The following is a 24,022-nucleotide window of genomic DNA, read 5'->3' on the forward strand; positions in this document are numbered from 1 at the left end:
GCCACGACCAAACACACACACACCCCGCCCACATAACCCCACTACCGCCACCATATACTCACTGCACACACACATCCACATCCCCTTAATGTCAGTCATTCACTGACAAGGACGAATCCTCACGCACCAGTAGTGTCTGCTAGTTTTCTCTTCTCCCTCTGGTTCGGATCAATTCAAGTCTGTGATTACTCAGATAGTGGCACATACCTACATTCCCTGGTCTGAATCAGTCACTGGCTATCAAGGGTCAGTGGGGCTAATTGAATAGAGCTCCAATTGATATTTTTTTCAGAGTGACAATCAATCCAATACAACCAGATCTGGCTCACGTGTTTCAGAATTTTCTGTGGAGTATTTGAGTGTACAGACTTGTTCTTGGAATTACTTAAGGAAATTGTGACATGGTCACATGTCATGCCATACCAACTTCCTCGTAACTTGAATATCACATCAGCAGAGGGAGAGTGTACATGTGTGCGTTCGCATGTGTGGAAGCAGGTGTATGTAAAGTGTTAGGGACAATACACACATGTTGAGTGACAATGTTCCTTTCAGCTTGTTAAGAAGGAAAACTTACAAACGGAGGCTCTTGAATTAAGGTTTCCCACCAAAAATAGATGTTGATTATTTCCAGGACATACTGTAAAACAGCATCTGTCTCAATAGACTTGCACACATCCCACTGGAAATATAGAGCAGAGCGTTGAATACAAATAAATAGAATCAACTTGGTTTGAGTTATTAAGTGCTCTCATTACACGATCATTAGCGCTCTGGTTTAATGAGCGTTTGAAAACGAAAGGAAGAAGAAAAATAGATTGGCTGAAAAAAAAGAGGAGTGAGAGGAAAATTCAAATAATTTACGTGGCGAAAGTTCACTGCTTTTTAATCCAAAACAGGCTGTTTATGCTGTGGCCAGATCAGAATTTGGCCTGTGTGTGTGTGCGTGCATGTGTGTGTGTGCGTGTGTGTGGTTCATGCCATGAACACACACAAACTCTTCCCTTATTTATGTGGCATTTGCCTCAGTGAACGATGTTTCTGTGTGATAATTCTGTATTTCGGTAATTGTTACCAGTGTGTTAGCATAGCCACGTAAACGGCATGGCCTATTGTAAATTGTTAGAAGGTTAATTAGTAGCAGCAATGTGCTGTAATGATAGACACTCCACAATCACCAACGTCTTTAAACAGCAGGAACAAATAAATACTACAACAACCCAATGGAACCTACACAGACATGGGAAGTGTGTTTGTGTGTGTGTGTGTGTGTGTGTGTGTGTGTGTGTGTGTGTGTGTGTGTGTGTGTGTGTGTGTGTGTGTGTGTGTGTGTGTGTGTGTGTGTGTGAGAGACGTCTTTCATGCGGTCGTATTTACTTACCTAGAGAGCCTCCCAGCATCACTCAGCACTCAGATCACTTGTGGGTGAGGTCAAAAACAGGTGTGTGTATGTGTGTCTATGTTTGTGTGTGAGCATGCACGTGCGTGAATGTGAGTGTGTGTGTGTTTGTGTGCATCCACGTGTATTTGCAAAGGTATGGCTGGGCCAGTAGAACAGGTCAAGCATGTGACCAGCCAGCGCTCAGGGGCAAAGGGTGTGTTCCATAGAAACGGTCTTCTGGGAAACGGTGAGAAAAGTGTACAAGCATGTTTGTGTTCATGTGGTGTGTGAGTGTTCGTTTGGAATACAATGTGCCCAAGGGGTGTAAGGCAGGAGGGAACATACCAATCTTTCCCTTTTTCTTCTCTTTCCTCTCTTCCACTACTCAGAAAGCAGAAACCTGGTGACCTGACTCAGTTCCTTTTCACCTGTGAAATAACAGCAGTGGGTTAAATGCTGGAGACACATTCCGCTTGAATGCATTCAGTTGCGCAACTGACTACGTATCCCCTTTCCCTTACCGTACCGAGAAAGACTACTGTAAAGTTGAATAATCAACTGTTTTATATGTATGCACTTATGTCCGATATTTCTTTAAAGTCTAGGATCGGAAAAAAATGAGGTTGTCTTCGGAAAGAGCTGGCTTTACAAAAAAGCTATTTTATATGTGTAGTTTTGGCCACTTTCCACAATGGGATTTGACAAGGCTTTTGAGATCGAGACACATTGTGTCACATAAATGGTCTGAGATCCAGGGATCGAGGGGGTTATGTGTGTGTGTGGGGGGTGGGGTGGGGGGTTATGGATAAGGTAAAAAAAATGTTTTTTAAATAAATGTGTGCCTAGCACTACGGTTGAACTCTAGACCCTCGGAGACAGAGCTCGCACCTTACACCCATCCACCATCCCAGTTCACAATGGCCTAGCAAATCCCAAGCCCACTTAACGGTAATGGTTTTGATGTCATCTCCCGACATCCTGCTTACCTTGACCAATGTCAAATTTTGCAGTGGATCTTGAGCAACCTGGCTGCTATCACACAAACTCACACAATCACACACATACAGATGCACAAACGCCAGGCCTTTGTTCAAATACTACTTCAAATTACTTTCACATACATTTCGAAGTATGTGAAAAGACTAGTTGAATGTTGGAATGTAATTGGAAATACACTTGGGAAGTATTGGTATGTATTTGACTAACTGAAATACACTGACTCAAATACATTCCCATGCATTTTACCCAGGTATTTGAAAATAGTATTTGAAATAAGTATTTTAAAAAAAATTCCGATAACTGACTATAGGAAATTATTTGAAAAGCGATGGGACAAGACTGTAACTACCAATTGGATATCACAAATTTTAAAAAAATTACAAAAAATTAAATAGTTGATTCAGGCCACATTATTAGAAAATACTAAAATACTCAGAAAAATATAAATTTACAGTGCCTTCAGGAAGTATGACTTTTTCCACATTTTGTTGTGTTACAGCCTGGATTAAATAACCTTTTCTTTCACTGGCCGACAGACAATTACTCATAATATCAAAGTTCAAATATATTTGTTGATTTGTTTTTGCAAAGTAATTAAAAATGTAAAGCCGAAATGTCTTGAGTCAATAAGTATTCAACCTCATTTGTTATGGTAAGCCTAAATAAGTTCAGGAGTAAAAATGTGCTTAACAAGTCACATAATAAGTTACATGGACTCACTCTGTGTGCAATAATAGTGTTTAACATGATTTTGAAACGACTACCTCATCTCTGTACCCCACACATACAATTATCTGCAAGGTGCCACAGTCGAGCAGTGCATTTCAAACACAGATTCAACCACAAAGACCAGGGAGGTTTTCCAATGCCTCGCAAATAAGGGAACCTATTGGTAGATGGGTAAAAAAAAAGCAGACATTGAATATCCTTTTGAACATGGTGAAGTTATTAATTACACTTTGGGTGGTGTAGCAATACAACCACTCATTACAAAGATATAAGTGTCTTTCCTAACTCACTTACCGGAAAGGAAGGAAACCGCTCAGGGATTTCACTATGAGGCCAATGGTGACTTTAAAACAGTTACACAGTTCAATGGCTGTGATAGGAGAAAACTGAGGATTTTAGAAACTACAACTTTGAAGTTACTCCAGCATATTAACCTAATTGACAGAGTGAAAATATCCAAATTAACACATTACTGAGTACAACTTTCCATATTTTCAAACATATTTTATTTAAGTCAGTTTAGAACAAATGCTTAATTTACAATGACAGCGTAGCCCGGCCAAACCCTCCCCTAACCCGGACGACGCTGGGCCAATTGTGCACCGCCCTATGGGACTCCTGATCACAGCCGGTTGTGATACAGCCCGGTATCGAACCAGGGCCTGCAGTGACACCTCTAGCACTCTAGCACTCTTAGAGACTTACCCAGAAAGACTCACAGCTGTAATCACTGCCAATGGTTCTTCTAAAAAGTCTTGACTCAGGGGCGTGAAATCTTATTTAAATTAGATATTTCAGTATTTAATTTTCATTGATTTTTTTAATCTCTCTCAGAAATTGTGAATATGGCATAAGTCATGGAAAAATTGGTATAACTGCAGGAAATTAGCTGTAAAACGGCAACATTTTCTCTCCATCCATGGCGAAATGTGTACCACTGCAGGAAATAAGCTTTAAAACTGCAATTGTATCTCTCAACCCCATGGTGATCCTGGACAACACCCTGTCGTTCTCCACTAACATCAAGGTGGTGACCCGATCCTGTAGGTTCATGCTCTACAACATTCGCAGAGTACGACCCTGCCTCACACAGGAAGCGGCGCAGGTCCTAATCCAGGCACTTGTCATCTCCCGTCTGGATTACTGCAACTCGCTGTTGGCTGGGCTCCCTGCCTGTGCCATTAAACCCCTACAACTCATCCAGAACGCCGCAGCCCGTCTGGTGTTCAACCTTCCCAAGTTCTCTCACGTCACCCCGCTCCTCCGCTCTCTCCACTGGCTACCAGTTGAAGCTCGCATCCGCTACAAGACCATGGTGCTTGCCTACGGAGCTGTGAGGGGAACGGCACCTGCGTACCTTCAGGCTCTGATCAGGCCCTACACCCAAACAAGGGCACTGCGTTCATCCACCTCTGGCCTGCTCGCCTCCCTACCTCTGAGGAAGCACAGTTCCCGCTCAGCCCAGTCAAAACTGTTCGCTGCTCTGGCACCCCAATGGTGGAACAAGCTCCCTCACGATGCCAGGACAGCGGAGTCAATCACCACCTTCCGGAGACACCTGAAACCCCACCTCTTTAAGGAATACCTGGGATAGGATAAAGTAATCCTTCTAACCCCCCCCCTTTAAAAGATTTAGATGCACTATTGTAAAGTGGTTGTTCTACTGGATATTATAAGTGAATGCACCAATTTGTAAGTCGCTCTGGATAAGAGCGTCTGTTAAATGACTTAAATGTAAATGTAATGGCAAAATGTGTGGAATTGCTGGAAATTTGTGATTAAACTGCCAAGTTAATCTCACCTCATGGCAAAATGAGTGGAACAGCATGAAATTTGCATTAAAACTGAAACATTTTCTCTGTGCACCATGGCAAAATGTGTAGAACTTTAAAGCTACTGTACACATGTTTCTCTCCTTCACTAAGAGGAGGTTCACTAAAATGTTTTGCCCGCGAGGTGGGTGAGGGGGCCGAACTAAATATTACTTAGGGCCCCGAAAATGCTAGAAACGTCTCAGTGTGTGTGTGTGTGTGCGTGTGAGTGTGTGGGTGTGCATGTGAGAATGCACAGAGAATGTACGTACGTGTAATATAGTGTGTATGTGTGTGTGTGCGTAGAGTAGGTGAGGTCTTTCAATGGGGTCACAGATGAGAGAAAAGCCCTGGTGAGACCCAACTATTGAGACATAGTACAGAAGGGTGTACTTTACGGAGTTAGTGAGCAAGTATATTGACATAGGGGACAGATAGTGTCTGTTTTGTCTACTTCTTGACTTGGACACAAGGGCTGTCCAAGAGGTCTCTTCTCTGTCTGCATTCCTGTCCCCATTCACTCCTTGAGACACAGGCAGGGAGTGGGGGAGGGGTGAAATAAGAATGGAGGAGGGTGCAGTTTTTTTCCCCCCTTAACCCCACTGTCTCTACTCTGACCTTTTAACTCTAAACTGGGGGCAGCCATACCCCCCCCCCCAACATTCTCTACTCTCCCCATCGCCCTCTCTCACCCTGCCCCACAGATGCCTAGTCTCAACTTTTACACCTTGCTTTCCTGGGCTCCTTGTCTATCTATAGACTTTAAACCTCTGTGGGATCAGCAAACAACCCTGGCCAGGACAAGGCCAACAATTACACCAGTCACGCCATACACAGAGAGAGAGAGAAGGAGGAAGAGAGCGAGGGGTAGTTTGCGAGTAAAAGAAAGGAAAAGGAAATGAGAGGTGGATTGCAAAAAGAGCCGCAGATAGGGGGAGAGAGGGTACGAGAGAGCGAGAGCTATAGGGAGAGAGCTAGAGAGTTGGATTTATGATGTCACATAAGGATGGCCAGTCAAGGCCAGGGACACTGATAAAGAGGTGAACTTTGAACTTTCACTCCATGGCCTGGCAAATCATGGTCACGGCAAAGAACATAACCAAAAGAGTTGACAAAAGCTGAACATGCATGCTTCACGTGTGTGTGTGTGTGTGTGTGTGTGTGTGTGTGTGTGTGTGTGTGTGTGTGTGTGTGTGTGTGTGTGTGTGTGTGTGTGTGTGTGTGTCTGTGTGTGTGTGTGTGTGTGTGTGTGTGTGTGTGTGTGTGTCTGTGTGTGTGTGTGTGTGTGTGTGTGTGTGTGTGTGTGTGTGTGTGTGTGTGTGTGTGTGTGTCTGTGTGTGTGTGTGTGTGCGTGTGCGTGTGTGTGTCACATTGTCTATGAATTCTAAGCCTCCCTCTCAGTTGGGTCTGTGTGAGATAGTGGAGGCCATGATTCGCCCCGATGGCCTTTTTATGAGATAGCCATTATTAAATAGTTATTAAATGTTCAGTAAGGATGAAGCACAATAGCAAATTAATATCCACAATAGCTATCTTGGGATCAATCTGTCTGATTAAGAAAGAATGCCAAAATGACCATGTTGTGGATGTTCCAATAAAGCACTGATCTAGGATCTGCTTACCCTTTCCCAATCCTAGCCTTCACCATAGCAAGGAAAAGCCATACACATTGACCATGATTGACCTTAGAACAGCAGTTAGATTTCACCTCGTACTAAGCTTTATGTATCTGCCGTGTGTCCATTATTCAGTGTTTGTGTAGAGTAATTGTCAGTGAGTGGCTATTAAGTAGCATTTACTTTGTGTCCATCCCCACTATACCAGAGTGGTCAGACTCGTGTAGACTGCTGTACAGGGTAGATACATTTACAGACGCCAAGTACGGTAATGTGCAATATAGCCACAGGCATGCATGCACTCATGCACACAAGCACGCACACACGCACGCGAACACACATACACTTTGGCCAAGATCCATTCAGCAACGCTCCCAGGCCAAATAACAAAACCACCTGTGAAAACACGCTTTCTTCAGTCTTTGGAGAATCTTCAACTGTAAAACACTGGCGGGAGAAAAATCCATGGGCGTTTATAGGGACTGCGGGTCATGCTTGTATAGATTTTATAACAGTGAGTCAGTGACAAATGCATTATGATTTTCACATAAACCAGTTTCGGGAGCCCCAGTAAAGCTGAAAAGGCCTAAATGCTTCCTGAGTTTATAACACAATTAATTTATCATAGAGAGAGAGAGAGAGAGAGAGAAGAAATGTGGCTGATTTGTTTTATTTGCCTGGCTGGCTCTGCCGGAGGCCAGTCGCATTGTTCAACAAGGAGAAAATAGGTGCCTGCTGCTGCTACGGCTCCAGAGGTGGGGAATAAAAAATGTGCAGTGAAAAAGGTGCTGTAATGCTACGTGGCTCAGGTGTCACCCACAGGCTCACACAAAACAGGGCCTCAAAACAAGTGGCTGTGGTTTGTGAAGAACAAAACACACACTTGTCATTCTTATGAAGAATGAAAGACACTTCTCATTCCTATGAAGAACAAAACACACACTTGTCATTCTTGTGATGATGGCTTTTTCTAATACACTAAGTGAGCGTTATTGGAGGAACACAGCTGCCAGGTGTCTCTCCTACAAGGGGGATCTAATGTTTGAGTTCAAATGGGTGACATTTGGTGGAGGTTATTATGATGGATGGGTTTTGACAGATTAATACTTTTGAATAAATCTGAGTAAACAGAGAGAGGTAATGATATTTAAGTAAACGTGGGTGAGCTAAAACAAAGAAAGGGTGGGTGGTGGCAGTGGCAAGTAGTTAAACAAAAGGGAAGGATGGGGGGGACACTATCAGCACTCTAAGACGCTTGCGCCACACTGAGGTATGTGCTCAGAGATAGCGTGCAAACTGTCAACAGCCACGCCACTAAAGCTGCTTTACCTATGAACACACACACGCATGGACGCACACACACAAACAACATATTTATACTTTCGTTTTTTTTTTTTATTAATTGTTTTTCAATAAAGGGACAAAATGGGTGTGTGAACAGGATAATGCAGACAACTGCCAGAAAACAAAGACAGTGGTTTCCCCAATACAACTGAACAGAGATCAGAAACAAATACAAAAAAAGAGCTAAGTTTGTCCAATGACCTTCGGCCAATCTTTAAAAAATAAAGAAATAATATTATAACAAAAAATTAACCAAAAAAGATCCCTTCCATGTCTCTATTTTAAACAGAGCATATAGGTAATAATAAATAGCAACTCCCATAGTAAAAGATAAAGTTCAAGTTCAAGTTACAACAAACAGCTCTCAGAACAAGAATAGAAAAGGCTGATAACAAAATATTCCGCATTGCCATTTACAAAAAAGGCTCAACTCAAGCAGGCTTCTCCGCGTCTCCAATTCATTTTCATTTTGAAATATGCTTTGCATATGAAAGTATACCCAATCTAAATATAAAGCACCATTTAGTATTTGGCAATGAAAAATAAAACTGCAAAACATAGATTTTTTTTAAAATTCATTTATTCTGACGCTTTTTTAAATTGATGTACTGCATATGAAGTAATTGTTTTTTTTCTTAAGCTGTTGGAATGTAGTCAGTTGGGATAGGTGGGAAAGACAGAAGCACACAACATAACAGCCTGACGTCAGCTTGCATTACTGCATACAGAATGGCAGCAGGGGGAGGAGGTCCAAACCAAACTAAAAAAGATATGTACAACCTGTGAGCAGGAACCAGCGCAGCGTGGCAGCCATTTTATGGCCCACTGCGCTCAATGTCGCATACTTCTTTTTTTTATTGGGTTTTATTACATTTTTTGAACATACAAATAATTTGCACTATATTATCCTGCCAAATTAAAAAAATAAACCGTGGCAGCTTGTTTTGTTTTTTTACTACCAAAAAAGGTACGTAAATACCTGTAGAGAGAACAAGCAACAGTTAAAAATACGAGCCTCAATATAAATACTATAGTGCCTACTCTAAGTGAACATTGAATTCAAATACCATTCTAGAAATACAGAAAAAGAAGACCATAAGTGTGTTTAAGCATTGGAATTGACATGAGTGTGCATCTTCCTATATTTAAGTTCTCTATTATATATTCATATATCATCTTAAACCTTTCCCCAATGCAAATTTTATTCAACCTGAAGAGCCGCGAAGAGCCAAGGCAAAATAAAAAGTCACAGTTTTTATTCTCCATTTTATATATACTGTGATCGAGTCTTGAAAACCACCAAGACAGAGAGGAAAAGAGAAACAACAACAAACTTAAATACAGTTTCCCTAAAGATAATGAAGTGTTATTTAAAAAAGAAAAAAAAAAACATTTTAATATTTATACAAAAAAAGAAGATTTGTACAACAACAAAAAATCTTGCAGTGTGAGCAGCAAGTTTGTCATCTAGCTGAGGGAGCTTTTACCCAGTCACAGCACTGAGTGCTTTGCTGGCGTTTCCTGGGGTTAAACAACAAAGGTCAGAGGTGGTCAAAGGTGAAGGATGAGGGTCAAGGATGGAGTGGCTGGCAACAGATTCTGTATTCATCACTATGTAAAACAATGGAACCCCTAGCCATCAGTCAGCATTATAGCAAGTTTTCCCTTAAGCGTATACCTGTAAACTGGGAAAATTGAACAGTGCACTTCTTTTTTGTCCTATAAATGACAGTCTAACTTTAGACTTGACCGCTATACAGACGTTGTACCAACGTTAGACAATGTTAGAGTATCTGTACAGACTCTGAGGCAGCGTGACAAGTGCTATTTCACCATCAAACGGGGTGGATGTCTGCAACTCAACAAGGAAAAAACTCTCCTTTCACGTCAACACAAACAGCAAACAGTACAAAACAGAAAGAAAACAAAAGTACCTCTGCCCTCTATTACAAACCTATGTATGATTATTTTGTCTAATCTCCACTCTTTCTTTTCAAGAGCCCTGGCATGAGTACAATGGCCTTTCTTAAATAATCTTTTTCTTCCTTTCAAGTTTAGGCAATTCATAGTTAATCATCACTGAAGGATAGAAGATTTAAATGTATCGTAAAAAAAGAAATCCCCCCAAAGCACTCCATTCTGTTAGCTTCTAATTCTGTGTAACTTTTTTGACTAGCTTGTATTCATTCGAATGCCCTCATATTGTACGGTGTGCTGGGAGATTACACTCTGAAATATCCAAGCAGCATCATAAGTTTGTGCTACTGTAGATACATGTCAACGCTCGATGTCTTCACAAAATGTTAAAAGTCCCACGAATTTAGGATTGTACATTACAGAGTACCTTTGTGTTCAGTACCTCCGCACCAGAAATAAAACATACAAACAATTCAGTTATACACAATACTGCCTGTACCGTGGCTGCTGAAAATGTAAAGACACTATAATACATGTAATAGGTAGCTAAATGATGATTAACCAGAATTCTCCAAAGTTTCTGTATTAGTATTATCAGTTAATCTTGTAAGTCACAGTCGACTTTAGCAGTCAGGTACTTGATGCAAGAACCTTTACTCTGGGTGGATTCAACCCTTGTCCAGTATACAGCCGTGACCCCAAGCTTATAGCAGATAGGAAGATTATTAACCAATGCAGTTTCAAGATATTTAAAGGCACACTTTTTTTTTGTTTTACCAAATGATAGTACAAATTCAAATCTTAACACATCCTCATCTTTTTGAAGAAATCTAAAGGCTGTCACTGCTTTGTGTTAAGTAATCAAGCCAATTCATAGATTATGTTTTAACCCCATAGGGACAGAACATCTTTTAGAAAGATGAAGGTTAAGTGCGATTCCCAGGTCGTCCAGAGAGGGTTAAGCTGAAGACTGTTCGTCCTCCATGTTACAACACAAAACTGTACATGATATGTGTTACAGAATGTATGCAGCATGGTCGTTTCTTTCTTGTCTTTTCTTTTTTTTGAAAATAAAAACCAGAACAAGAAAACAGCAACACATTTTACTCAACAACTAACCAACCAGGGACATATTCTTTTTTTTTAATTAGCCAAAACATACCATGCATGCTGTCTAATTATAAAAATAAAAAAATGCAGAAAAAAAACAGTACACAACATGTAAATTATTGCACAAGAGAAAGGCTTGAAGTTTTGCGTCAATGCAATAGTATTGCCCCGATACAGATCATGCATTCAACGAGTAATGGAAACGGGGTGTGCTGGTGCAGAGCACGTTGTCCATCGGACTGGCAAAGGAAGAGGGGAGAATCTACAGGGGACTGGGAGAGGGAGGGGGGGGCTTATGACAGGGGAAACTCCCACTACTCCGACTTAATTTCGGCACTCAAGGGGCGGTCACTGTGCCATTTTTTCATGTGTTTCTCCAAGGTACTGTACACGCTGAAGGGCATCTGGCAAATCTCACACTTGTACACGTCCTTGCCGATCTGCCCATGTGTCTTCATGTGGCGTGTGAGCTTGCTGCTCTGGGCGCAGGCGTAGTTGCACAGCTCACACTTGTAGGGCCTCTCGCCCGTGTGGCTGCGCCGGTGCACCGTCAGGTTGCTACAGTTCTTGAAAATCTTGCCACAGTACTCACAGGTGTCGGTGCGCCTGCTGCCGTCCTTGGAGCCAGGACGAGTCAGCGGAGCCCCCAGGTGGGGAGTGCTCCCCCCGCTCCCCGTCCCACTGCGGCCCGACACCCCCCCATCCAGCTCCCCAGGAGGGGTGGAGAAGCGCAGGCTGCCGTTCTCAGATGAGTGCTCCGATGGAGAAGAGGCAAAGGGCGATTGTCTGGAGTCCCCTCCGAAGTTCAGAAAGGGGTCCTTGAGTTGTCGGGAGGCGGCATAGCCGGCCAGCCACTGGGAGTAGACATTCTCTGTGTTGGGGATGGTGGGGGTAGGCAGGTCAAATTCCTTCTCCAGCTTAATGCGTTTGGAGAAGGGGCTGAGGGGGCTAGGGCTACCCAGGAGCAGCTTCTTGGAGAGGCCCACCGAGGCTGCTTCGCTGGGGGACGTGCCGCGCCCGTTTATGGCCACGGCCGAGATGCAGCCCCCCTCTCCACGGTCCGACTCCAGCGCTGAGTCCTCGTCACACAGCTGGCGTTGTGTGTGCTCACGGTTGTGGTGGTGTATGTGGTTTTCTTGGTCCAGCGCACTGCGCTTGTGTGCGTGAAAGGCTTCGCTGAAGTGCTGCATGCTGGCCGCCAACCCCATGCCCTGCATCACCTCAGGCAGTGAGCGAGGGATGGAACCCTCCTCTCCTCCTACCAGGCGAACCCCAACTCCCCCGACCCCAATGCTGCCGTTGTTCTCATGGTGCCGCGCTGCCTCCAGACTCAAGCTGAAGTGGTAACTGTTGTTGTTCCTCCTAGCTCCATCCACCTTCTCTTCTTCTTCCTCCTCCCCCTCCTCTTCCTCCTCTTCACCCTCCTCTTCCTCCTCCTCTTCCTCTTCTTCTTCCTCTTCTTCCTCCTCCTCCTCCCCATTCTCCCGGCGCAGGCGGTTGTTCTCACTCTTAAGCTTGGCCACCACCGACTTGAGGGCGCTGCTGGCGCTGCCCATTCGCTCGCTGGTGCCCGGCTCGGGTGAGGAGGCTGCAGAGAGCCCATCTTCCGACTTTTCGGCGTTGGGCGAGCCCGACTTGTGCATGTGCGTCTTCATGTGGCGCTTGAGCTTGCTGGCCTGGGTGCAGGCGTGGTCACACAGATGACACTTGTAGGGCTTCTCGCCCGTGTGGCTGCGTCGGTGCACAATGAGATTACTCTGGAACTTGAAGCTCTTGCCGCAGAACTCGCAGGACTTGGTCTTCAGAGGAGTGGAGGGCTGGGGGCCTGAGGATGGCAGTGGGGTGGTGGGGGTGGTATGGGAACCCGAGGGGGACTGCATGGAGGGAGGCAGTGGAGGGGGGGTGGACAGGTAGGGAGGCTTTCCCACACTGCCACCCCCTCCACCTCCTCCTCCACCGGGCTGGAATGGTTGGAGCAGCCGTTGCATATGGCTGGGCTGGTTGGGAGAGTGGGGGGGAGTGGACCCTGAGGTGTTGCCCGCCAGCTCCCTCAGCCGGCGAGAGAAGTCCATGGCCGATGGGGGGTCCAGGGGCATGGGAGTGTTGAGACGCAGCACCCTGTCGAAGGCACTCGGATGGTGGGCTGCCAGCACCAGCTCCTCTGGATTCCGGTGGTGGGGGTCCAGGTGGTGGCGTGGAGGGGGACTGAAGAGCGGCGGCGTCGGGGGAAAACGCTGGTGCCCACCCCCTCCGTCCCGGCCCCCCGAGCCTGATCCTGGGATGCGGAGGAGGCTGAAGGGGCTGGCCTCGGGTAGGTGAAGGCCGTGGAGAGGGGGCTGCGAGGGGCAGTCTGCGCCACCACCCAGGGAGGAAGGTCTGCCCATGCGGGGGGTGAGGGGGCTGCCATGCCCGTGCTCGCTCTCCAGGTAGATGCGGAAGCCATGAGTAATCTGGGCGTGCTGGAGCAGGAACCATGCACTGCCGTAGGCCTGTTTACAGGTGGTGCAGGTGTAGGTACTCGGCTCTTCCTTACCTGCAGGGGGACAAAGAGGAAGAGGGGACACAGAGTCAGACTCATGTTCACAACAACAATCAATGAATTATTAATGAATACACATTATTGATCCCAAAGGAAATTTGTTAAAGAGTTAAGCTAAATTCAGCTGTGCTTCATTTGAATGCATTTAATCCTTCACTGTTTTATGGGTTTATCATATTATCATATTTTTAGAAAGCCATCATATGATGTCAGGGTAAATCTGTCTTAATTATCTGCCTGATAATCTTAACAAAGACAAGACTGAAGAGAGGAAGAAAAAAAACACATAGCAACTCTTATCGAGGTCATGCCCCACATGACCAGCTTTCGCTAAAGGACTCCGGACACGCAGTGTGTGTGTGCATGTGTGTGTGCATGTGTGCGTGTGTGTGTGTGTGTGTGCGGAGGATCACAGCTTCCTCTAGCCTGCTTTGGGACACTTTTATCCCAGCTGACTGTGAGCAGTCTCTCAGCTTGGTACAGAGCAAACAATGACTGCTGTCCCTGCAGAGAACACATTCCCATTGATGTACAGAAAGAACCCCTAACAGAGAAACACAACACCACTGAGCATAGCAGATACTACAACAGTACTTAGGGACGATCCCAAAAATGTATGCCTCTACTTTTTTATTTTATTTTAGACTGAAGTCATATCGACACAGACAGTATACAAGTGTAATAATTATTTGCTCTGAATGGTGACACACACACACATAAGCAAGCATAGACACACACACACACACACACACACACACACACTACGTAAAGCTATCTAATCTGGCATAGCGAGTTTAGTCTGTATTGCCTCATAGTCCACAGAAAGAAACACACACACATACACAATTGCGGCCCAGTGAAGTATTCCGCCGCTTGTGACAACAAAGGAACATTTAAAACAATGAATGGCTCTCTGAAAATGACCTGTGGTCCGCTTCACAATGCGTGTGTCATCTCATTAAGCCCAGCCCGCTCCTCCATCAGCTCATTTACAAGATTAGATCATAAACGGGCCGCCGCTGAAAAGCCTTTCAATATGAAACCAGTTATATGGATGCAGACTCATGCACAGTCACACACAGACACCTACATGTGCACGCACGCACGCACACACACACACACACACACACACACACACACACACACACACACACACACACACACACACACACACACACACACATACGCGCACGCAAGCACACACACACACACAAAACACAGTACTGATTATTTAATAAAGATTGCTGCTCAAATGCTCTGCCTAAATACACAGATTCTCCCACAGGTGCACACACTCACATGCACATGCGCACGCGCACGCACGCACGCACATGCACAAACACACACACACACACACACAGACATACAAACATTTAGACAATAAACAGATTAATGCTGAAATGTGTAACTATACACATAGATAGTCATGGTAAAACACAGCAATAAAGAGTGAGCAGTATTGTGGTTATCCTGGTCCACCTGTGAGTGGGTCATTCAGCCCATATACCCAGGGGCCATCCACAGGTTGGTTCCCCTTCAGACTAATTGCTATACCACTCCCAGACAACACAGGAGACCCAGGCCTGAGACGAGACGAGCCTGGGAATCAAGTTCTAACAGATGAGCATAAGACCAACTGTTTACAAGTCATATCATTGCACTAAAAGGGGAAATATATATAGGAAAGTAATTGCCAATATGAATGAGCAAAAAAAAAATTTGACTTTATTCTCAGAATGACGAGCCAACATAGTTAGCTCTGCAATCCTGCCAGACAAATAGATGCGTAAATACAATGTCAAAGGCCTTAGACACATTGGCGATAATGACTGAGGATACATTTCCAGATAAAAAGCCATTTTGTGATAAAGTGGGGTATAGCACATCAAATCAAAAGGTAAACAGACAGGGGTCAGTCACTGAAGCCTCCATACTCCTGCTAATGACTGGCAGTATGAAACCAGAGAATTAGCGACAACACTAAAAGGGATTCATGGTTTACCTTACAGATTTCACCCTCCCCAATTGCAATTTACCCTGCGCATCCAAAAAAACAAAAGGTCAACACTGTCGCCAAAAACAGCCATCAGTTAAAGTGGGCCGTGTGAGTGGTCTGTGTCTGTGTGTCTGTGTGAGTGGGGTGTCACCGAGTGACATATTTCTTACACAACCTTTTTCTCACCTCTTGGATATATAATGTGCGAGGGAAAAAGATGTGCAGAGAGCAAGGCTTCTCTGCTCTGCGTGTGTGAGAGACCAGCAGTCGCTACTGGGCTGTGTGATGAGGGGGGTGAGAGAGTGAAAGGTGTGAGAGTAGGCGGTTGGGTTGGATAATCATGTTAAGACATAGACGGGGTGGGTCTGCGGATCTCTCCACTCAGTGGTGGACCCTCCCCCGGACACTCAAACCCTTTGTGTTCTGTGTGGCTCTAACCCACTGGGAGAATTCACACACGCACACGCACACGCGCACACACACACACACACACACACACACACACACACACACACACACACACTCACACACACACTTATATGTCACCACCTACAGTTGAGGAAGTCCAGCATTAGCTAGTAAATTATGGATAATTAGAATCGGCAGAAATGTCTGCTAATTGTTGCCACCTGCAGAGGGTCTAACCCCTACGCATTATTTGCATTTCCATTTAGAGTTGTTTCTCCTCACATAGACATTTATTGATGTGCAAGAGCCTTGGAAAAAGTTGAAATGTTCGGAAATGTGGGCTTTCGAGAGTCGTCAAAGCCTGCTTCTAATTCAGCCATCTCTCAGATCAACTCTAACGAGACATAATGTGTGAGGGAGAGAGACAGACGGACAGACAGAGGTCGTTCTAGGACAGAGCTGTGGCTGGGGTTTAGGCTTTAGCCCACGTCACTCATGACAGTAGTTGGCCGCAACTGCAGAGCTTGGCAGCATCATGTTCTGATCGCAGACGGCGAGAGAGGAATGAGGGAAAGAAAGAGAGGAGAGAGTGAGAGAGCGAGATGAGAGGGCAGTAACACGCTGCCAGCTTTGAACACTGGGAAATGTCAGAGCCGTGTAACCAGCAATGAGCTATCAGAGAACAAGAAAGGAAGAAAGAGAGAGAAAGTGAGCTCCCCCACACACTACGTCAGACATACACACACACACACATATAGACCATAATGCACCACGCTATACACACATACTCTAACATATTACAACCTCCCTACTTTCATATCGGCACACACACGCACACACACACACACACACACACACACACACACACACACACACACACACACACACACACACACACACACACACACACACACACACACACACACACAAAGTACTAAACCCCCTTACGCTGAGGACACTAGAGAGGCATTTAGGTGATGTTATATGTGAGAAGGTGGCGCACACACACACACACACAGAGGTGGAGAGTCATGAAACACGAGACTGGATGGAAGGAAATGTGTGTGTGTGTTGAAACTTCTCCAGCTTACTGCATCTCTCTAGGGAAATGCACCACTCTGAGCAGATCGCTTTACAGGGCCTAAAATAACTCCACTGTTCCAAGCTGTGAAGATACACCCCCACACACCAACTAAAACACACGCACACACACACAGCCTGTCAGGGACATGGCAGCATTTGCCGAGCGGTAAGATTTACATCATGGCACTGCCTGAAAAAGTATAATACATACATTTTTAATTTGTAGGATTATGCCTTCTATTTAAAACAGAGAGAGGAATTCAGAGAGGGAGAGACAGAGAGACGAGAGAGAGTGAGAGTGTGTGTAATGCCATATCTATCATGCTAGAGAGCAGACATCTCTGTGCTCCGTCTGGACGGGTGGCAGTAGCAAACAAAGATGGATGCCAGCTTTAAACAGCTTGGGCAGCCTGAGCCCCAGACACGCATAGTCTCCTATTTCTTATCTGCCATCTTACCAAGCATACATCCTCTACCTGCACCAATGTCACACATGTGCATGCACACACACACCCAAGACAATGTAAACTCCCAACCGTTCCACATGTAATATGCCCCCACCCATTCACCAAATATGCAAAACCGCTACCCCACCTCTACACGTTACACACTCTACACACTACCCAAACACGCATCACAAACACTGACAAGCAGAACAAACGGCCAGGCTGACACATCCCTCAACTCTAGGCCATTTGGACAGTTCCCTTTGTCCCCTGTTCCCCATCTCTCCTTGTCCTTACTCTCTCTTATTCACTATCTCTCCATCCCCATTCTCTCCTCTCTCTCTCAGTTTCTCTCGGTCACTCTCTCGCTCCCTCCCTCCAATTCGTGGCTCCCTCGCTCTCTCACTCTCTCTCCCTCCCTCTCACTCCCTGTGTTGTTGTGTCCTTGGCTATGCAGTGCAGATTCCACCTCTGGGTGAGATAATGGTAATTGAGGTAATGGAACATTGCAGAAACAGGATTAGGGAATACGGCAGGGAGAAAGGACAATGTCCCCTAATAGAATTTGCAAATTCTATCCGCGGCTTAAGCTTTCAAGATCTCCTGAAATATTTACATGTGGATGTCCCTTCACCCCTGACCAAGTCCACAAATATATTACATTACCTTAAAAGTGTATCATGCATTAGGTATAGAATTACACAGGGATGTGATACCTGCAATATACATTATTAAGGTGCAAATATTCTATAATACAAAATTGTGTGAAACCCCAAGAATATTGTTATTGTTTATAATTATGGTAATTATGATCCATATCCATGTCATTAACTAATTGTGGGTCACTACGTAAAGCCATCTACTCTGACATAGCGAGATCAGTCTGTATTGCCTCATAGTCCACAGAAAGACACGCACACACACACACACACACACACACACACACACACACACACACACACACACACACACACACACACACACACGTCTTTGTCCTGGCCCAGACTCTCAGTGGTGCGCCAAATGACTAACCACAAACAAAGGCCTGTTTGACCAACACTTGTTCCCAGACAAAGCCGGAGCAGGGAAGTCCAGGGAACAGAGAGCAGGGAGGAATCGCCTCTACTTAAAACTGGGAAAACCACCCAGTGTGGAGCGCTCTGCAAGACACCAGCAGAAACGAACATCTCTAGACAACAGCCCGTAGCCCCTTTCCTGCAGTCAAATGACCAAATCGCCCTCTAGTGGCCTCATGGGTGGAATGTTATTTATATATTTTTTTTACTTATTGTTTTGAAGCTGAAAAACCATCTTCTGTGATGTATTTAAGGTGTAGTTTTGGGATGAAAACTTAAAATGGAATACATTTCAGCTCTGTATCTGACAGGGTACAGGTGTCTTATTTTCTTTAAGCCCATAACCATGTGTGTGAGGTGTGTACTTTTGTTTCAAAAGATATTTGTTAAAGACCACCAAGAAACACTCTGTGTGATCCTGATTTAGCCCACTGCAGTAAACATTTAATCAGTCTATTATACATAGTCCACAAACACAGAGGAGAGGGAGAAAGGGAGAAAGGGAAAGGGAGAGGGAGAGAGTGATAGGGAGAGAGAGAGGGAGTGAGAGGGAGAGGGAGAGAGAGGGAGGGGGAGGGAGAGAGAGAGAGAGAGAGAGAGAGAGAGAGAGAGAGAGAGTGAGAGGGACTAAGAGAAACAAGTGAAAAAGAAAGTACGCTTTTTTGCCAGAGTTGTTTCTGATCCATATCCTAAACCTCTGCAAATCAGTGGAAATGGTGTAATAACTGTGAAGTTGAAAGGTGAATCCCGATAGGAGAATTCCATGGGATTTTCATGCAGAAATCTGTGTTCATGTCGAATTCCCGCTGCCCATTACCAGTGTAATCCCCGGAACACACAAGTCTCGCATGGAAAACCCAATTAGTAGTGCCAATGATTTGCACACACCTGACGCCCCATCTGTAATGGCTGTTACAATGCAAAGGACACACACAAGATCACAGACGTATCACACGACCACAGGCAGAATAACGGAATGAAAGCAGACTCATTGATCAGAACAAGGCCAAGCTAAGAAACTACCATACTAACTGCCATTTCCTCTTCACCTCAGCTAGACCTCATTCTGAGTAAACCCTGATTCAGTCATAGTGAGACACCTCAAACAATTGATCTTATTCAACAGTTTCTGAGAAACCTGTGTTATTCCATTCCATTACTGTAGAGAAACAGTATTTTGTGATTTACAAAAACAAGTCAGATTTCTATGAAATTGGAATGACTCAGTGCTCAAGTGGTCTGTTAAAGTCGCATAGTACTCTAGTCAGTAGCCCGAATTACCAAAGATCACAATCTGTAATTGGTGTCTGTCTGACTGCACGCAATGTGTAGGTTTGTTACACACTGTTAGTGTTTGCGAACGGATTTGGTTGTACATATACAGTTGGACTTTATACTTTCTAATAAAGGCTGGTGTCTGTATTGAGAAGAAATCTCAATACCGTCTGTCCCAGTGTGTGTGTGTGTGTGTGTGTGTGTGTGTGTGTGTGTGTGTGTGTGTGTGTGTGTGTGTGTGTGTGTGTGTGTGTGTGTGTGTGTGTGTGTGTGTGTGTGTGTGTGTGTGTGTGTGTCAGAATTATCAATACCTTCTGTCCCTGTGTTAGGATTCCCTGCAGAGTTACAGACAGTGCTCTCTCCCACTCCCCCGAGAACTGTATATGTGAAGGTGTTCTTGTGTGTGTGTGTGTGTGTGTGTGTGTGTGTGTGTGTGTGTGTGTGTGTGTGTGTGTCTGTGTGTGTGTTCGTGTTCTCGCCCAATCCCCAGCCACAGTTACCATGTGACCAGCACATGTTAGAGAAAAGAGGAAAGGCAGATCATAGAAACAGCATAGCATAGAACAGACAATGAAATGCAACTCGTTTTTGGTTATTTGATTGGTTAGTTGTATTGATTACAGGGATATTTCAGATGACTTTGGTGTCCAACCAGTCCACAGACAAACAGACAGAGATACAGTACAGTGTGACTCCTCAGCATCTCACTGCATCTTATAAACTCTACTCTACCAGCACGGCCAGGGCCTCCTAAACTGGGTATATGATTGCAATGAAATGGCCTTTATAGAACCATTCAAACATACTGTAGAAATTATATGTGTGTGTGTGTGTGTGTGTGTGTGTGTGTGTGTGTGTGTGTGCGCGCGCAGGCGGGCTTAGAGGATGTACTCTATAATGCATGTGAGCACAGAGAATGTACGCCCGTAGAATATAGTGTGTATATGTGTTTAGAGTAGTGTGTGTTCCTCTCCCTTTCTCTCTCTACCAGCGTTGGGAGAGCCCTGTATACTGATGGTGGTGAGCACAGCCTCCACTTAACCCCAAACCAACAGGCCAAATTACAGAGCAGCTAAATTACAGCGCGCACACACACAGAGGAAGACAGGGGTTTGAAAGAGGAATTCAGCCCCGGCCCAAACGACAGCATTTGACGCTTACACACATGCCTGGCACATGCCTTTGAAACACACATACAGACAAACAACAAACAAACATAAATACACAGACACACAGATAAAGATAAAGAGAGACACACAGATGAAGAGAGACACAGATAAAGAGAGACACAAAGAGAAAGAGAGACAGCGAAAGAGAGACACACAGAGAAAGAGACACACACAGAGAAAGAGAGACACACAGAGAAAGAGAGACACACAGAGAAAGAGACACACACAGAGACAGAGACACACACAGAGACAGAGACACACACAGAGACAGAGACACACACAGAGACAGAGACACACACAGAGACACACACAGAGAGAGAGACACACACAGAGACAGAGACGCACACAGAGACAGAGACGCACACAGAGACACACACAGAGACAGAGACACACACAGAGACAGAGACCCACACAGAGACACACACAGAGACATAGACCCACAAAGAGACCGAGACGCACACAGAGACCGAGATGCACACAGACAGAGACACACACAGGGACAGAGATGCACACAGAGACAGAGACACACACAGAGACAGACGCACACAGAGACAGAGACGCACACAGAGACAGAGAGACACACAGAGACAGAGATGCACACAGAGACAGAGATGCACACAGAGACAGAGACACACACAGAGACAGACGCACACAGAGACAGAGACGCACACAGAGACAGAGAGACACACACACTGTATTACAGGCTCGTATCAAATGAGTAAGAGACCAAATGAAGAAATTAGTGAGTCAGTGAATGAAAGCAAGAAAAGAGAACAAAAAGGGAGAGAATGAGTGGCGAGCGAGACAGCAAGAGAGGAGCAGGGTAGCTGCTAGCTAGCTTCTCTTGAGGTCTGCATATGCATTAGCTGTTCCACTAAACCACTGATATGGAAGTGTGTGTGATATTGGAGCAGCAGTCAGCTGAGTACAGGCCCTGGGGCACGGCTTTAGACTCGGTCAGAAACACTCTCAGCCATTTTAATTAGTCCACCAAAGCCAGTGTCATTGCTTGCTAACACTCTACTCCCTCTCTCTCTCTCTCGCTCTCTCATAATCACTCTCTTCACTCATTTTCCATACCCCATCTTCGTCCCTGCTGCATTCAGCTCAGTCCTGCTACGCTCCCATTAGGCGCTTTGTGCTTTTTCAATTTGAATATATTTCCTGTTAGGACATTTGCACTGGATAAAGAAGAGAGTTTGGTTAGCTTGCTATTCCGCCTCAATGATTGCTAGCCTTACGTGTGAAGTGGAATTATAAAACCAATATGTTACAAATGGGTGTGTCTTGTGTGTTAGAGGGAGTGTTCTTCTCAACGAGGTCAAAGGTCAAACATAGAGGTGACATGTGTCATCGTTACAGAGAGAAGCCTCGCTGGGAATCTTTTTTTCTGAGCTACAAATGAGAGATGTTAAATAGGGCTTGCTACTAGACAAAACACACACACGGAGACACAGACACACGCGCTAACACACATGTAAACGCTTATGCAAAAACATCTCATTATGCTCCCGTGGGTCCTGAAAGAGCATGCTGGGAAAGAGATTTTCGTAAGCAATAGGTGAGTGGTCACCGCAGCAACACACACACACACAAATGCACACACAAGTACGCAAACAAGCCACACACACACACACACACACACACACACACACACACACACACACACACACACACACACACACACACACACACACACACACACACACACACACACACACACACACACATACACACACACACACACACACACACACAGGAAGCCGCTAGTGCATAGAGAGGCAGTGAGTGATCTTCAGGGACCAGCAACAGCTGCCAGGCAGGCGCGACTCTGTCATCAACCTGTGTGTGTGTGTGTGTGTTTGTGTGTGTGTGTGTGTGTGTGTGTGTGTGTGTGTGTGTGTGTGTGTGTGTGTGTGTGTGTGTGTGCGTGTCTGCAGCCTTGCACAGTGATCACAGTGGGAGATCACTCTGGACTGAGCAAACACCTCAGCTGGCCAGAGCTGTGTGACGGCCCCTACGGACACACACACACACACACACACACACACACACACACACACACACACACACACACACACACACACACACACACACACACACACACACACACACACACACACACAGGTTGATGCTTGCTTTCTCTCTTCATCTAATCCCTCCTCCACACAGTTGGCTCATCCTACATCTGTCCATAAGGACTGCATACAAAAGCCTATTTCTCTCTCTCTTTACTCTCAACCCTGACCTGTATTTTTTGGAATAGCATTCTCTCTCTCTCTCTCTCTTTTTATTTATCTCTCTCTCTCTATTTATCTCTCTCTGTCTCTATTTATCTCTCTCTCTAAAATGGCGACATCTTTTACCCACCCCTAGGAGAGAGGGAGAAGGGGGAAGATGGAGAGTTAAATGGGTATCCTTGGATGCACAGTTGCACAGGGTGAAGGGGAAGAGGGAGGGAGGGAGTGAGAGAGATCACTCAGTGAGGATAAGGGCTATATAAAGAAGAGAGCAGTAGGGGAGGACAGAAGAGGGGAGAGGTGGAGCTGATGATGAGAGTTTGAGTCACAGAGAACCTGCTGCTGCAAAAACACCCACCCTAGTCACACACACACACACATACACACACACTCACAGTGGAGGCGTACTGCGCAGGCAAGGACTCGATTGAAACCAACCGCTGCCAGAACATCTCTCACATCCTCCCTCTCCCCCTCTCTTTCATCTCTCCCTCTGCTCTCTCTCTCTCTCTCCCTCTGCTCTCTCTCTCTCTCTCTCTCTCTCTCTCTCTCTCTCTCGGGACTGGGAGAGGGTTTTTTTTGCACTCAGAGTTCTGTCTTTAATTGTATTCATCCGAGAAGGCCAATCGATTGAAGACATTTCAATACAAATGTACAACTATTACCTATCAACAATAAGAAAGCCTTTTCCGATAGCACAGGCTGTGGGTGAGGAGAGCAGAGGGGAGGGGAGGGAAGGAGAGAGATTTTTTTCTATCACTTTAATAGAATATGACTGAACCCCCAAGTCTGAGGACGCAGTCAAATGCCATCAAACAGAGTTGTCAATAATCTCTCTATATTCTCAGTGGCTTGCATAACACTGGAGGGTACCCGTTCAACT

General features: G+C 45.2%; 1 protein-coding gene across 1 annotated transcript in view; it reads right to left on the reverse strand.

The window, feature by feature from the left end:
* Nucleotides 1–7,909: 7,909 nt before the first annotated feature.
* Nucleotides 7,910–24,022, reverse strand: part of LOC115153202 (B-cell lymphoma/leukemia 11A-like) — a 50,730-nt gene continuing 34,617 nt past the window's right edge. The window contains exon 3 of the mRNA XM_029698394.1: nucleotides 7,910–13,440. Coding sequence (XP_029554254.1) covers nucleotides 11,222–13,440 — 2,219 coding nt within the window. The 3' untranslated portion in view covers nucleotides 7,910–11,221. The remainder of the gene's footprint in view (nucleotides 13,441–24,022) is intronic.

The sequence above is a fragment of the Salmo trutta genome, chromosome 18 (genome assembly GCF_901001165.1).
Source record: "Salmo trutta chromosome 18, fSalTru1.1, whole genome shotgun sequence".
NCBI classification, from domain to species: Eukaryota; Metazoa; Chordata; class Actinopteri; order Salmoniformes; family Salmonidae; genus Salmo; species Salmo trutta.